The sequence below is a fragment of the Bubalus kerabau genome, chromosome 4 (assembly GCF_029407905.1).
Source record: "Bubalus kerabau isolate K-KA32 ecotype Philippines breed swamp buffalo chromosome 4, PCC_UOA_SB_1v2, whole genome shotgun sequence".
Classification (NCBI taxonomy): domain Eukaryota; kingdom Metazoa; phylum Chordata; class Mammalia; order Artiodactyla; family Bovidae; genus Bubalus; species Bubalus kerabau.
This window is the reverse complement of record NC_073627.1, coordinates 15,906,111-15,922,279: the sequence shown is the minus strand read 5'-3', so window position 1 is coordinate 15,922,279 and position 16,169 is coordinate 15,906,111. Positions and strand designations below refer to the sequence as shown.

The 16,169-nt window shown below is 51.3% G+C and overlaps 1 protein-coding gene across 2 annotated transcripts in view; it reads right to left on the bottom strand.

The window, feature by feature from the left end:
• Nucleotides 1–2,313: 2,313 nt before the first annotated feature.
• ERN1 (endoplasmic reticulum to nucleus signaling 1) overlaps nucleotides 2,314–16,169 on the bottom strand; it is an 83,063-nt gene continuing 69,207 nt past the window's right edge. For both annotated transcript variants that reach the window (XM_055575515.1, XM_055575516.1), the window contains 7 exons: nucleotides 15,920–16,019; nucleotides 15,498–15,697; nucleotides 11,837–11,984; nucleotides 10,033–10,160; nucleotides 8,511–8,634; nucleotides 8,010–8,077; nucleotides 2,314–7,514 (listed from right to left, as the gene is read on the bottom strand). In XM_055575515.1, the coding sequence (XP_055431490.1) occupies nucleotides 7,305–7,514; nucleotides 8,010–8,077; nucleotides 8,511–8,634; nucleotides 10,033–10,160; nucleotides 11,837–11,984; nucleotides 15,498–15,697; nucleotides 15,920–16,019 (978 nt within the window). In that variant the 3' untranslated portion in view covers nucleotides 2,314–7,304. The remainder of the gene's footprint in view (nucleotides 7,515–8,009; nucleotides 8,078–8,510; nucleotides 8,635–10,032; nucleotides 10,161–11,836; nucleotides 11,985–15,497; nucleotides 15,698–15,919; nucleotides 16,020–16,169) is intronic.

Sequence of the window (16,169 nt, the reverse complement as noted above, 5' to 3'; positions counted from 1 at the left end):
GGGTTAACTGTGATTTTTTTTTTGTTGTTATTATCTCCTGAAGCTATGGAACAGTGACAGACTTTATTTTCTTGGGCTCCAAAATCACTGCAGATGGTGACTGCAGCCATGAAATTAAAAGACGCTTACTCCTTGGAAGAAAAGCTATGACCAACCTAGACAGCATATTAAAAAGCAGAGACATTACTTTGCTGACAAAGGTCTGTCTAGTCAAGGCTATGGTTTTTCCAGTGGTCATGTATGGATGTGAGAGTTGGACTATAAAGAAAGCCGAGCACTGAAGAACTGATGCGTTTGTACTGTGGTGTTGGAGAAGACTCTTGAGAGTCCCTTGGACTGCAAGGAGATCCAACCAGTCCATTCTAAAGGAAATCAGTCCTGCATATTCATTGGAAGGGCTGATGCTGAAGCTGAAACTCCAATACTCCGACCACCTGATGTGAAGGGCTGACTCATTGGAAAAGACCCTGATGCTGGGAAAGATTGAGGGCAGGAGGAGAAGGGGACGACAGAGGATGAGATGGTTGGGTGGCATCACCGACTCAATGGACATGAATTTGAGCAAGCTCCGGGAGTTGATTATGGGCAGGGAAGTCTGGCATGCTGCAGTCTGTGGGGTCACAGAGTTGGACACGACTGAGTGACTGAACCAAACCTGAAGCTAAGGCATGTGTCTAGCACACAGGACAGATGGGCCTAATACAAAAAGATAGTACAAACAAGTGTGTTCACTGATGGAATACAATTGGGTATATCTGCACATACATCTAATAACTTTGGGGGAAAAAAAGCCCATGGCCTGGCCTGACCACCTGTTGGCCTCTCCCTGTTCTCAGAGGCGGGTGAGCGTGCTACCAGCCACCTCCCTCCCTGGCCTGGACCAGTCCCAGATATGACCGCAGCCCGGGCTCAACAGCTTCGTGGGGAATCTGAGAGCCGCATCAAGTGACAGACGGCAGCAAGCAGGTGCCAAGTGATGCCATCTAAACATCTCATCCTGTCATCCCCATCTCCTCCTGCCCTGCAGCTCCTCCTGCTCCCTTGGACTTGGCTGCATCCAAGGACCCGTGCTTCAGAGAGAGGGATCGTCCATGGCTCTCAGGGATGCCCCCTGTGTCCGCTGGGCGGGGGTAGGGGTGGGAAGTGGGAGGATGGGGTGCTGGTTGGCTGAGTGGAAGGAGCCAGTCTCCAGGCAGAGCTCTTGCTAAGCTGTCCAGGGGCTGGCGGGCCCTTGGGATCCTCCAGTGAATGACCCCTTCCTGGTGGTACAAGAGAAAGCAGAGCATCCTCGGATGTCGCCAGAGGGGATGTGGCCTGAGGGGTGAAAGCATGTTAGCAGGATCCTAAAGTCCAACCAGGCTGGCCACTGAGCTCATGCCTTAGCGTGTGGGCAGATATCTTACGTGCTTCCGACACATGCAGGTCGTGTCTTTCCCACTGCTGTTTTGGCTGAGTTATCTCCCTGACGTTTCTCCCCTGTGGATTTCCTGGACCAACCCTTGCCCCAACCCCTGCCTCACCACAAGGCATGTGGGTCCTAATCTGGCCACCTTCCTGGAATTCAGCCTGAACCAGTACTTTCGGGGAAACTTTCTGCAGTGTTTCAAGGAAGCTCTGCCCACAGAAACTAAGGAGGGGATTTCCCTGGCAGCCCAGTGGTTCAGTTCAGTTCAGTCGCTCAGTCGCATCCGACTCTGCGACCCCATGAATTGCAGCATGCCAGGCCTCCCTGTCCATCACCAACTCCTGGAGTTCACTCAAACTCAGGTCCCTCGAGTCAGTGATGCCATCCAGCCATCTCATCTTCTGTCGTCCCCTTCTCCTCCTGCCCTCAATCCCTCCCAGCATCAGAGTCTTTTTCAATGAGTCAACTCTTCGCATGAGGTGGCCAAAGTACTGGAGTTTCAGCTTTAGCATCATTCCCTCCAAAGAAATCCCAGGACCGATCCCAGTGGTTAGGACTTTCCAGTGCAGGGGGTGTGGGTTCAATCCCTGGACGAGGAGGTCCTAGGATTCCCACATGCCTTGCGGCCAAAAAAACCAAAACATAAAACAGAAGCAATACTGTATCAAATTCAATACACGACTTTCTTTAAAAATGGTCCATATTAAAAAATATAAAGAAACTAAGGAGGACTCTCCAGCCCGGGGACCCTGCCATGAACAACATCACGTAAACACACCCCTCCTGCCAGTCTTCCCACCCACTGAGCCCACTGCTCCCTCACCAGCCAGACACCTACCAGGAAGACAGCTCAGAACGACCCCCTGGTCTGAGAGTGGTGGTCAAGTCTTGAAGGAAATGGAGCTGACTTCCAAATCTAAAACTGCCTTTATTTGTGGTTGGCTCAGCGTAAGGTGCCATCATTGATCAGCAGAGTTATAAAACTGTACAGGAGGTACAAAAATAGGCTGTTTAACTTAGATAATTACCCTCACATCATCAACCTTTAAAAATACACGTAAAAATTGTACAATCTGGCAGTTTATAAAATATAAAGCTAAAAAGAGGATTTTTAGGTTCCACAAAGAGGATTGTATCACACGATTAACACATACCCAGGAAACAATTAACCATCCACAGAGAAGACACAATGGCACAGAATTAAAAAAACAAAACAAAAAACTCACTTAAAAATGAACATTTTTACCCTGACCAAATTATTCACCCTTTAATGACAAAACTGCTGTAAGGCGTCCATCCCGTGGAAGGCCACAGTACGGCTTTTCCAGTTTTGAAATGGCCAGGGGCTCGTCCAAAGCAATCCGACGTGCGTTAAGCAAGTGCAGCTGTCGCTGGACGCACCTCAGCGTGACGATTAAATAAATATAAATAGGTTCAATAAATAGGTCGTTGCAAAAAGAACACTACACAAAGTTAGCATCTGAGAACGTGGCAGAATCGACTGGTAATGCTTTCTAGGTCAGTGGGGACGCCCCCGTCCCAGCTTCCGGGACACTGAAAAGGAATACTGTGCCTGCCGGACACTCGAGAACAGGGGGTGAGGCGAGCGGGTGGGGACTTCGGCTGAAGTGTTGGTTAAGGCTGCTCCAGTGGGGAGGCTCACTGCGGATGCTGTCTTTGCGGTTTTCCAATGAACACAGAGAGGATTTAAGTCCTGATACAAGAATTGGAAGCAGTTACTCGTGGCAAATCACTGATTCACAGAGAAAACCAAATATACAAAGAGTAGACTCTTTGGTTTAAAAGATAATGGTCTAAAAAAAACCCAAAGAATGATAACGGTCCAACCCTGGAAGGTGGAATTCTGGCTCATCTGTACAGGACACCTGGAGACTTACTTCCAGGCAAGCTCAGTGTGCAAGCGATACACAAATGAGAACAGCCCCAGGAAACCCAAGCCTGGCCCCGGGCTAACTTTGGAGAAAGGTGCGTCCAAGAGGAGAAAGCCCTACAACCCAAAGGACCCCCCTCATCTTTGACGTCAGACCAGCCACCAGTTCATCTTTTTCACTGCGGTGATAAACGAATGGCATTCACACAAAACCTCACCCAAAGGATCAGTCAACTGAAGAAACTACTCCAGGATGGTGAAGGGTGGCCAAGGAAAAGAAACACTGGGAAGTATGAAGAAGAGGGATTTCAGAAGGTGAACGATCGGAGAGAAAGCTCAAGAGAAGAGAAAGAGGCTCCTTTCAGGTGTGCTGTGCGCTGTCCGCCAGCCCTTCCACAGAAGGCTGTGGAAACAGAACCAGCCCACCTCCCTGGATGACCTCAAGGCTGAGGATCCGATAAACAGAGACACACAGTGAGAACAGTCCCGGGAAAGCCAAGCCTGGCCATGGTTCAACTTCGGAGAAGAGAGCATCCAAGAGGAGAAAACTCTACGACCCAAAGGCCCCCCTCACATCTTCGATGTCAGACCAGACTCCAGTTCTTCTCTTTCACTGTGGTGATAAATGAATGGCATTCACACAAAACCTCACTCAAAGGATCAGGATGAGCTCTGATAAGGAACTTTCTTCTCAAGTTGGCAGGAAGGAAGCTCTTAACTGGGCCTGCTAACCGGTGGATCTCCCACTGAAAGATGTGTAAGGGGTGGGAATGATGTCTCCCTGGGGAGAGTCAACAAGGACTACTGCACTGAGAAAGGGGGAGATGGGAGAGGAACTTGGTGCCCAGGTGGCATGCATGAGACATCAGGTGCTTTAGTGACATCATGTAACACCTGAGATTGCCAAGCGTGCAGATGCTCTGGTGCCCGTGACAGGTGGAGCTCTTTAAAAACTGAAGTTAAGAGGACTCAAGAAGCAGCATGAGGATTCTGGCAGGTGTGCCAAGGACAGATCAACACAAGGTTCAATACAAGATTTAAAGAGACGATGGTGTCCTTGGGATTCCTAACAGATGTGACTAAATTCTGTCTTAAAGATGAGACAGGACTTCCCTGGTAGTCCAGTGGATAAGAACCTGTCTGCCAATGCAGGGGACACGGGTTTGACTCCTGGTCTGAGGAAGTTTCCATATGCCTCGGGGCAACCAACTGAAGCACACTGAAGCCTGTACACCCTACGGCCCATGATCTGCAAGAAGAAAAGCCACCTCGATGAGAAGCTGGTGACCTCAACTAGAGTAGCCCCTGCTTGCCACAAGTACAGAAAGTCCATGTGCAGCAGCGAAGACCCAGCACAGCCAAAAATAAATTAAAAAAAAAAAGATAAAGATGGTGTACTTGTGAAAATTCAGCCTTCCAGGAATTGTACGAAAGATCAGATCAACAGCTCAGCTGTGACAGGACGTGGCCGACTGCAGAACCCTCTTTTCATGAAAGAACATCTTCCTGCCCAAAACAACAGGAAACCAGAATTCTAGAGACGAGGACAAATCAAATGGTGCCCGAGGTGTCATCATGATGGGCACCCACACAAGACCTCTACAGGCCACTTGGGAGGACTGACGGGTGCCTGGGTTCCCAAAGGTGACGGGGAGAACATGAACAGAAGGCGATCTGCTGGGTGCCAACCCCAGACGCACGCCCTTCCCCACCACTCCCTGTCCGGTCTCTACCACTGGCTTGTGTGAAAGCTGAGGTTTGGCCTGTTTTGTTCACCTGTCTCTGGCACCCAATATCCTGTCCAGCACATATAGAAGCGCTCAAATAAAATACAGTGAATAAACGAGTTTGAGACAGTTGGATGGTTAAAAACTAGTACCACAAGCAGAAAAGGCAGTTTAAAAAAAAAAAAAAAGCTGTCCTGGAGGCAAGAGGGGCCAAAACAGAGAGATGACACAAACCCTGGGGTGTTGGGAATGACCTGGCTACTCCCCGGAGAGAGCATTCAGCAGAGACAAAGACGAGGCAGCTGACCCCCCACCCCCGCCCCCAGCAGCGCGGGAAGCTGACAGTCCTTTAAATCACTCGTGGCACTTTCTCCTTCTCCACCTCGAACTGTCTCATCATCTGCCCTGGCGGCAAAGCGACCTGCAGAGCGGCATGAGGACAGCCGGGGAAGCGGCTGGCCCAGGAGCATCAGAGCCGGGAGAAGAAGATGGTGGTTTTCCGTGTTCCTGAAAAACAGACAGCATGGTACGAGACCTGATGCTGACCGAGGATGCCAGGTCCCCAGGTCTAAACGAGGTAACTGATGAGGTTTAAAGATGTAGGATAATTTTAAAAGAGAGACAGACAGAGAGAGAAGATGACTTTAGGCAGACCGAAAGGAAGGGAGTTAAATTCACTGAAGGCAGAATGAGTGACCGAAAGGAAGGGAGTTAAATTCACTGAAGGCAAAATGAGTGTATTGGTGACGCTCTCGTTCAAATCCACTGCCAGAAAACATCTTTCGAGGAGAAGAAACAGCGATTTCTCTGTCAGTTAGAGAAACTTGATAGTAACGTTCTTCCTCCTGAGCAGAGTCTCTTGAGTTCACCAGGACCGAACTGCAGTGATCCCTCCACCCGGCTAGAGAAGGTACTCAGAAAATGCTTCCTCACCTGTATCCTGACTGCATTAAACTTCTAAGGGCTTTCGGCAGAGAAAAGACAGAAAATTTTGACTAAAACTAATGTTAAACATTGTATCAATTTTGGGGGAAAAAACCCATGGTACTGACATAATTTAGAGAGCATGATTTTGAGGGTATGTCATATACGTGCACAGTGTCGCCACGATGTTTCACTCTTCCGCATTAGAGAACCAGGGGCTACCCTACAAAATAGAAGGTATATTATTCTGTTTCTTGCATTGCTTCTTCATGAGTAAGCTTCAAGTTCAGTTTAGCTCACACTAATGTAGCATTCTACGGTATGATCAAAATAAAAAATTATTAAAATCTGCCAAGAGAAACATAAAAGCCTGCCCACAAAGTGTGTGGTGACCCTGGCCTCGGCCCTCAGCCCCCTGGCCCGTCCTGCTGGCCCCAGGGACAGAGTGGCCTCACCGCCTGCCTGCTGGCCAGGACTCCCCTGGTGGGCCCTGAATGTCCCCTCTGGCCTGTCCCTGCCCGGGTCTGAGCTTCTACCCCTCGTGGCCAGGGGACTTATCCCCTCTTGCTTCCAGATGCTCCTAAATAACCCCGAGTGCCCAAGGCACAGACCCACCGAAGGCCACTATTCAGGCCACTGATGCCTGGGGCCATGGCATCCTCTCGGTGTCTGTGAGACCTGCAGACACAGCCTTGCCTTTCAGAGTGTTGGGCTGGCCTCTCCCCTCACCGCACCCCTACGCTCAAGGTTCTCGCTGCCCCAGAGGAAACGCTGGTCACAGTGACCTGGGAGCCTGCGGGTGCATAGAGTCTCTGATCCCCAGGGACAACACGCTCTGAAGGCCCTCCCCCTCCCAGGGACCCTCTCCTCCAGGGCCCTGCTCCTAGCAGAGGCCACACCTAGCAGCTCGGCCTAGATGGTCCAAGAGAGGAGCACTCCTGGACCCATCACGCGGGCAACACGGAGAGGTCCCTTGTCTCTTTTCCTTAAAGGCCTACAGGCTGGCATCAGACAGGGAGTTTTAAAAGAAATGCGAGTCTGAAGCGAGTATATCCAGGAGAAGACGGACGGCACTCCTCTCTGCCTCTGGGACCGGTCCTCCTTTGCAGACATCCCCCAATGGTCCAACTTTCATGACCAGTGTCTTCCCAGCTCCTCCGCAGGTTGGGGGGGTGGGGGGAATCACCTTTCCCTCTGCCCGGGGTTGGCATCCTCCCCTGCTGGCTGCGGAGTGGGCAGCTCAAGGCACTTGGCTTCCGGGCCTGGTCTCCCTGCTCGGCCGGGAGGCACCGGGCTGCGGCTCGTAGAGACCAGGCCCTCAGTCCCAGCGAGGCCACCAGCGTGGAGGCCGCCCGGCTCAGAGGGCGTCTGCAGTCACAGGGGGCTGGGGCTCGGGGGGCTCGTGGTAGTAGGGCTGGAAGGGCCTCTCGTGGCGGCACAGCTCCATGGCGCGGTAGGTGTGCAAGAGGAGGTGGGGGAAGCGGGAGGTAAAGTAGCGCACGAAGTCGTCAGGGAGGGCGCCCAGCGTCTCCTGCACCTCCTCGGGCAGCTCCCGGTAGTGGTGCTTCTGCAGACGGGCGGACACAGACACATGGTCAGCAGAGAGGAGCCCGTGGGACCCGGGCCAGACCCGCTCGAGGAACACAGACTGTGAAGCTTGCTAAAGGGACCACCCATCCACTCCCCAGTCTCTTCCCCTTCTTTGGGGGAGGCCTTTGAGGCTGGTGCGGGGAGACTAGGGAGGGGCAGTCAGGTGCAGAAAGGGCCCCCATAGAGGGACTTCATCAAGTGCTGTCCAGGCAGGGAGAGGGCACCGTGCAAGCCAGTGAAGGATGTGGTGACTGAGCCCGCTTCCCAGAGCACAGCTCCCTGCCCCAGCATCCCTGAAGAGAAGGCTCATCCAGGGGAAGGAACAGCTGCTAATGTGTCCAGTGCAGCCACGGCCGCCCAGCCTCTGTGAGTTCCTCACTCCAGGGTGGCCGGAGCACCCATGGGGAAGGGATACGAGGAGGGGGCTGTGCAGTGGCCCTGCCCAGCCCCACTGTGTGCCCTCGGCCCTCACCTTATTCCTCATGGCTCGGAGGAGATCTCGGACCGAACTGCCTTTATAGGTTCTGAATTTCCGCAGATCTAGAAAAAAAAAGAAGGGAGGCAATGTAACAAACCCACCAGATTCCAAAAGAAAACAGTTTCTGGGGCTCCTGGAGATGAAGCAATCTTAGGACAGAAACACGACCTAACTCCATCCTCATCGCAGATTTTCCCAATCTGAACCCGGTGTGGGGCGGCAGCGTTAGCCTGAATTCTGCCTCCCAGTCACGCCCGCAGTCAGAGAAGGCCGCTGAGAGCGCCATGCATGTCACAAACCTGTCACTCTGAGAGACAAAGGGGGACACGCACCAGAGCAGTGGGGTGACCAGCTATCCAGACCACAGGAAGCCTCGGCCCCAGAAGTGGTATTGGAGCCCCAAGCGGCCTGGAGTTGTCGCTCCCACGCCTGCTTCTCAGAAGCGTTCACGAGAACCGCCTCTGCCCACAGGTGCCCGGGGAGCCTCGCGGTCACCTGTCTGCAGGGGAACGGTGATGTTCTCCCGCCAGTCCATCTTCACCACGGCCCGCCCGCCACGCTCCAGCTGCTTCACTATCGGGCCGTCCAGGGCCTCCTTCTCTATCCGGTCACTCACGTCCTGGGAGGGAGACAGGGCACCAGGGGACGGTCAGTGTAGAGGCGCCGAGGGCCAAGGATGGCCCAGCCACCCCTGCTTGAGCCGGGCAGCGAGGGTCCTGCCTGCTCCCCGGGAGCAGCCCCGCCTGCCACTTGCTGAGGAGAGAGCCCCCGGCTCCACCACAGACGCGCGCCGTCCACAGACCCGCAGCACCTCGCCTGCCTGTCACCACACTACGTGCCACACGGGGCCACGTGTGCAATCTGTATTCATTGATGAACCAAGAAAAAGGTTCACTTGGATTGACACGCTGTGACTTCTGTGTGCCCACACACACAAAGCCATGACTGATGGGGGGAGGTTTATCATTCTTCAATCAAACAATTAGAAAAAAACAGGAAGCCAAGACTTCTTTCAGAGGAGAAAAGCCAGTGACAAGAGCATCGGGTCTAAAGGCCCCAGCTATGGACCCAAATCCTGCTCTGTGTTTGCGGGGTGCACCTGACCACGGGCCTCTCGGAGTCCGCATCAGTGAGACAGGTCCACCGAGAAGCCTTGTGGGGAGCACAGCCTTCATCTTTGACGAAGACAGAATCAGACCGGCTGACTGTCTAACTTGCAGTTGCAAAAGGAAAGCCTTGGGGGGAACTGATGGTCAACTTGGGTACATGGGGGGCTTCCCTGGTGGCTCAGTGGTAAATAATCCTGTAATGCAGGAGATGCAGGAAACAGGGGTTTGATCCCTGGGTCGGGAAGATCCGCTGGAGGGGGGCATGGCAACCCACTCGCGCATTCTTGCCTGAAGAATCCCATGGAGAGAGGAGCGTGGTGGGCTTCAGTCCATAGGGTCGCAGAGTCGGACACGACCAAAGCAACTAAGCATGCGCTTGAGTACATGGGGGCACCTGGAGCTGAACCTCAGAGATGGCACAGCTTGTGATACGGACGGAAGCCTGTATGTTCACAAGACATGCGACTGGAGATACTAAGAACTTACATCTCAACCCGGGGTGTGGTGAAGTTCCCTTTGCATGAGCTTTATTCCTGCTCTACATCTTATCATCAGCCAAGTGACCTGGCTAATCTGGAGGTCCCTTGAAGACGTCTGCCCTCAGACATAATGTCACTGCATTCTTAGACTACAGTGTGATGTAGACATAAACACTTATGTGCACTGGGAAACCGAAGTGCGACTCGCTTTACTGCAATATTTGGCTCATCGCCAGGGTCTGGAGCTGGGCCTGCAGTACCCCTAGGTCTGCCTGCATGAAGAAAATATATTGAGGTGCCAACTGTGGTTCTCTTTCGGTTGTGGGATTATGGGTCATTTGTTTCATTCTTTGCTCTTTGCTATAGTTTCTAGAAAGAAACGGGCAAGGTTAAATGAATATTTTTGATGAAGAAAACAAACATCTCCACCTGGAAGAACTGGAGCTGCTTTTCCAGGCTCCAGAAGAAAGGGTGTTTCAGCACATGCTTCGCTGACGGGCGCTTCTGGGGGTCCATGGCGATCATCTTCTCTATTAACTCCCGGGCAATGACGTCCTCTGCAGAGGAGGAAAACAGACACACAGCTCGTTATGACCAGCCTCAAGCCGCAAGCAAATAAATACCCAAACCTTAACAGTCTGCATCCCTGTGACTCAAGGTTCTGCTGACAAGTGAAAATCGCTCAGTCGTGTCTGACTCTTTGCAACCCCATGGACTATACAGTCCATGGAATTCTCCAGGCTAGAATACTGGAGTGGGTAGCCTTTCCCTTCTCCAGGGGATCTTCTCAACCCAGGGAAAGAGCCCAGGTCTCCCGCATTGCAGGCAGATTCTTTACAAGCTGAGCCACAAGGGAAGCCCAAGGATGCTGGAGAAGGTACCCTATCCCTTCTCCAGCAGATTTCTCCAACCCAGGAATCAAACCGGGGTCTCCTGCATTGCAGGCAGATTGTTTACCAACTGAGCTATCAAGGAAGCCCTGATAGCTACTGACAGAAACCCATTCCAGTAACATAAGACTTCGGCTAAAAAGGAGAGACCTCATCACGCAGTTAATGAAAAGGAGTGATCCAAAATACCCGCTACCAGAGTTTGGGTGACACTTCCTGCCTCCACATGCTGGGCTGTGGGCCACCAGGGTGACGCACTGGCTGAATGTGGATGGACGTGGTAGAGAGTCAAGATGAAGGTTAAAAACGGGCGTGCTTTCCCTGGTGGTCCAGTGGTTGAGAATCCGCCTGCCAATGCAGGGGACGTGGGTTTGATCCCTGGTTTGGGAACTAAGATTCTGCACGCCACAAGGTAACTAAATCTGTGCGTCACTGTGCCCTAGAGTCTGTGCTCCACGACAAGAGAAGCCACTGCAACGAGAAGCCTGTACACCACAATTAGAGAAAGCCCACGCGCAACTAAGACCACCCAGTGCAGCCAAAAACAAATCAATAATAAGAAAAGAGCATGCTGCAAAATACTATGTACTATTTAGCTCCATTTTTTATAAAAATATGAATATGTGTCTAGAGAGATGATCGGAATACTGTGTACAAAGGTACTGATAGCAGTCATTCATCACTGTGTGACGGATCGATGAGCCTTGATGCTAATCTGTTTTGTCTCCAGGGAATAAGGAAAATTAATCCATGAACAAAATTGTAAGATAGTTTAAATCTTTTTAAAAGGCAGGAGTAGGTGTCACAAGCCAATTACTATGTGGGAAGCCCTTCAGTCAGGCAGAAAAGCTTGTCCTCATGCCTGGAGAGTGAGTACCCAGATCATCTGTTCCTAGACCAGGTGACCCCCTGACTGCCAGCCCACACACAGAGCCCAGTTTATGGAGCATGGCCCTTCTGTCTCCCTGAACATCGGGACAGGAAGGTACCTCAAACTGTTTAGCCCTCAGGAGTCACAAACTGGAAAACAGAGGTCCCCAAACGGGCCTTGCCCAGGTCACAGAGGTTGTCATGTGACCTCAGGAACCTGTGACCTCAGGAACCTGGGAGTTACTTGGCTTCAGGACACCCCACCCAGCCCTCCACCAGCTCTGGACCGAGTCCTTGGTTCACTGAGGCCCACTGGGCGAGCAGCTGGAAAGAAGGCCCTCTGGGGGCTCAGAGACAGCATCACCCCCGCCCACAGGGGCTGCTCCTGAGCCCCTGACTCTGCCACCTGCTCACCATACTTCTTGGGGTACAGGCAGTCAAGCCCTGCCCACCCCACCTCAGCTCCAACTCACCATGCTTCTCTGGGTGCAGGCAGTCAAGGCTGTAGGCACCCAGGAGGATGTTGGCCTGGCGTTGCAGGGACTTGCCAAAGGGGTGGCTGCCCTCAGATATCACGTAGTAGAAGACGCAGCCCGCGGAGAAGATGTCCACCGTGTAGGTCTGAAAAGAAACGAGGGGCGTCAGATGCTCTGGAGGGTGAGGGAGTTCTCATTCTCACCTAGCAGCAGAGGTGCAGCTGCTCGGAGCAGTGCTGGGCGTGGAGAACTGGGCTCTGGAGCCAAAGTGTGGGACGCTGGCTCCACCACTGGCCCCCGGAGGCCCCGGGCCGCTCTGCGCCTCAGCATTCACGACCCTGAAGTGAGGATGAGCCCACGGGGCTGCTGTGAAGATTAGCTGCGTCCTTGCTGCTAGTCATTCTTTACCCAACCAGCTCGTCACTCCTTGAGGGCCGGGCTGCCTTTGCATCCCTGTGGTACCCCAGGTACGTGCATACAATAGGTCTTAACCTTTGTTAATAAATGAAATACAGCTTTCGGTGGGAATTCCCTGGCAGTCCAGGTTAGGACTGCGTCTCACTGCTAAGAGCATGAGTTCGATTCCTGGTCAGGGAACTAAGATCCTGTGTGCTGTGTGGTTAGGCCAAAAAAAAAAAAAAAAGTGTTTCATTCAAAAACGGCTCCAGAAAGTGATTATTTGACAAGTTTCCAGTGCATTCACTTTAATGTTATCTATTAACATGTCTTACTTATCCCATGAAACCATTCTGTGTGTAGAGATGAAACCGGTGTGTGTGTGACTTCTAGCTTGGTCTACGTGGGGTGTAACACTGGGGTGTAACCCAAGCACGGCATGGGTCCCTCACGCCAGGCCCCACCACTTTGATTTTCCACCAGATGACGTGGGGCTCTAGTGAGAGAGTCAGGAGCTGGTCACCTTCCTCACCGGAGAAAACACACCCTTCACAAGAGCCTCACGAGGTGAGCGGAGCAAACGTCACCATCCCCAGACGAAGATACAGGCAGAGCGGTTCGATGACAAGCCCAGGGTCACTGCTGGGGAGTGACCAACCAGGGCAAGACGCAGGTCTTATTGCCAAGTCCAATAAATTACTCTGTAGTCAGAGTGTTCCTGGTGATACATTCAGTACAGGAGGAACAAGTCCACCAGCCACTTCCCGCCTCCTCAGGGAACAGCCGACGTTCCGTTTTCCGCAGCCTGTGCTGCCGGTGTCCCCAGCATCCCCCCCCGATGCTGCCCCGGGGGCTCCTGTCCTGCATGCTGGCCCCTCTGCCTCCAAACTCCAGAGCTCACCTCTAGACTCAGTTATGCTCTTTCCCAAACTCATTTCTGCCTCTGGTCCTTGTAGTTTAAATCCTCTGTAAGCTGATAAAATATACATGCTGCCAAGTCTGAGGTAAGTTGAGTCTTTGGTAAGACTTGATACGAGAAGGTTACTACAAAAATTGCTGTGGGATTAGATGTGGGAGACTCAACTGTGAGCTAGATGGGACATGAATAGCTCGAGGCTAGGATTCCTCTCTCAAATCACTCAGGGGGTTTAAAACGTCTGAGTCTCAGTGCAGAAGTCACAGAAGGCATTGTGAGCATGCTTTATGCAAGAGAGGAAATCAGCAACTCCATTCAGTTGGACCCAAAGTCAAAAAAAGATATATGGCAAAACCAATACAATATTGTAAAGTTAAAAAATAAAATTAAAAAAAATAGATTAAAAAAAAAAAGGCATTCCCAATTTTACAAAACAATCAATAAAACAAAAAAAAAGACCTTGTTTTACAGCAAAGATTTCTCTTACTTAGAGAGCCATGTTCCTTAAATTTAAAATTAAATGTTTACAGTGTATATGTATTTTCTTATGATTCTCTATCGTAACTGACTTTTTTGATTAACAGACCAACTGCTGGTCCCCAGTGAAATAAGACGGCTCTGCCGCATCTTATCTATTTTAGGATGGCTGATCCCATCCAAGTCTGCTCAGGGAAGTGTCGGATAATCCTTCAGGGTCTTGGTGAGCTAGAAAGCAAGGTGCTCAGACATGCCTGGGCTCTTAGCAAAAGAACGAAGAACCCAGCTCAAAGAGGCTCCGGTTGGGCAAATCTGGAACAATTTGAGTATCAAAAGGAACGGGAGCTATTTTCACAGACATTTAAGAAACATCTGATGAAGCTCAACTTTCAGGAACCAAGGACTGCCAGAAAATATTAGCCTCTACATTAAGCATTTAGATGCTTACCTGAAATCTGCCTTGTACAAAGGAATAGTATGGATAAATTGAACTGCACATTTTTTTAAAACTTGATTGCTATTAAAGCAGAAATTATAAGGTTGTTAAAAAAAAATAGGAACAAAACAATTAAGACTACACCGGGTTATATTACTTTTTTTTTTTTTAATCCATGAGTCCATAGTGACTTAAAAAAAAAATAGAAAGGGCATAGAAACATGTCAGCTAATAAATGTAGAATTTCAACTGAATGGAGTGATTCAGGCAAGGGATGCCAACGCATGCTGAATCATTACCTGAGTGACTGTTGGTATCAGGATACTGACATTCTGCCAGGGTGTTGCCCCACACGGTCCTGGCAAAGGGGATATGCCGCTGTTAAACACCTGTGCCAGGCGGGCCAACTCGGCATCACCAGCAGGGCTACAGTAATAGTAATGGTACAACCTGAGTGTGGCTGTTCTTGTCCAAAACACTTAATTTGAATCCAACTGAACCTTTAGACCTACTTCTAGTCCACAAGAAATATAAGGAATAGATGGGCAAATTCAACATCACCAAGAGGAAATGGGTGAGTGAATCCTGAGTGGGGCGTTCTACAGAGAAGCATCTGGACTCCTCAGAGAGCCACTGTCATGGGGCAGAAAAGGTGGGAGAACCGTGTCAATTAAAGGAGAGAAAATCAGGGACTTCCCTGGTGGTCCAGCGGTTAAGACCCCACACTCCCAATGTAGGGGGCCTGGGTCTGACCCCTGGTTGAGGACCTGTTCAAATGCCATGCAACAAACACCCTTGGTTGGGTCCTGGTTGACAAAACCCAGCTCTATAACAGACCTCTGGGGAACAACTAGGGAAACTTGAATATGGATTGAATACTAGGCATCGTGGAAACAGTATTAGTGGTTGAGCTGTAATCATGGTGAGGTGGTTAGGAGGTAGAATGTACTTGTCTTTGGGAGACAAGTGCTAAAGCATTAAAGGGTAAAGGGCTGGGAGGCCTGCCACTTACATGCAAGTAGTTTCAGGGACAGAGAGAAAGTGAAAAATATTGACAGATGCTGAACTGAGGTAGAGGTACAGAGGCACCTACTGCTCTCAATTCTCTGTATTCTCAAAACAGAAAGTTGGAAAACCAAAAATTTTAAAAAGAATGAAAACTGGAAGACTGCTCACCTTATGCTAGCCCTGATTTCCCAGTTTCCCAAAATAGGCGGAAAGTGATTGGAAGAGTAGAAGGGAAGAAAAACAGACCAGGGCCCAGCAGACAATGGTAAGCTGGCAGCACGTGCTGCTGGGAGAGTAGCTCTTTGCTAAAGAAACCTCCCTCTCCAGCAGTGAGCGCTGCAGCCCGTTGGCAACTGGAGCTTCTTACTCCCGAAGGTACAAGAGGCTGGCTCCGCGGTTTTCACAGAGTCGTGCCCTTTACTCACGGGGTTCTCCTTGCAGTCTTCACTCAGCATCTCCGGGGCGATCCAACCTTCGGTGCCCGGCACCCCCGAGCGGCGGCTGAAGCTGTGCCTGCCCACAGCCAGCTTCTTGCAGAGGCCAAAGTCGGAGATCATGGCCTTGATTCTGCCGTGCGCGTTGGGCATGGAGAGGAGGATGTTGTGGGGCTTCAGGTCTCTGTGAACTAACAGAACAGCCCAGGTTAGTCCACTTCTTCCACCATGGGGATGCGCCCTCCTCAGATTCCCGAGAGACCCGCTGCTGCCTCTAAAGCTTCTAGTCTTCAAATGTGAAAGTCCTCGGGTTTGTAGACAACTGGGACCCCAGGCATGCGGCAAAGAGCTTCAACAGAGGCGAGGCCACCTGGGCAAGTCATCTCCCCGCCTGGCAAGGGGGGGCTTCTCACCGATGTTGAGGGAGTGCAGGTGGGCCAGGCCCGAGGTGGTCTGCTGCAGCAGGGTAATGGGCTCCAGGCCGAGGTGGGCGAAATCCTTCTGTTCCACGTACTGCAAGAGACACAAAGGCGGGGTCACCGCACGGGGCCCCCGGGGCTCAGCTCCTCAGCACACTTCTTTCACTCTCTCTTTTTAAAAGTGATTCAATTTTATTTAGAAACACTCTGCCTGAAGGCTTTTGCTTTAATTAACATCTGGTAT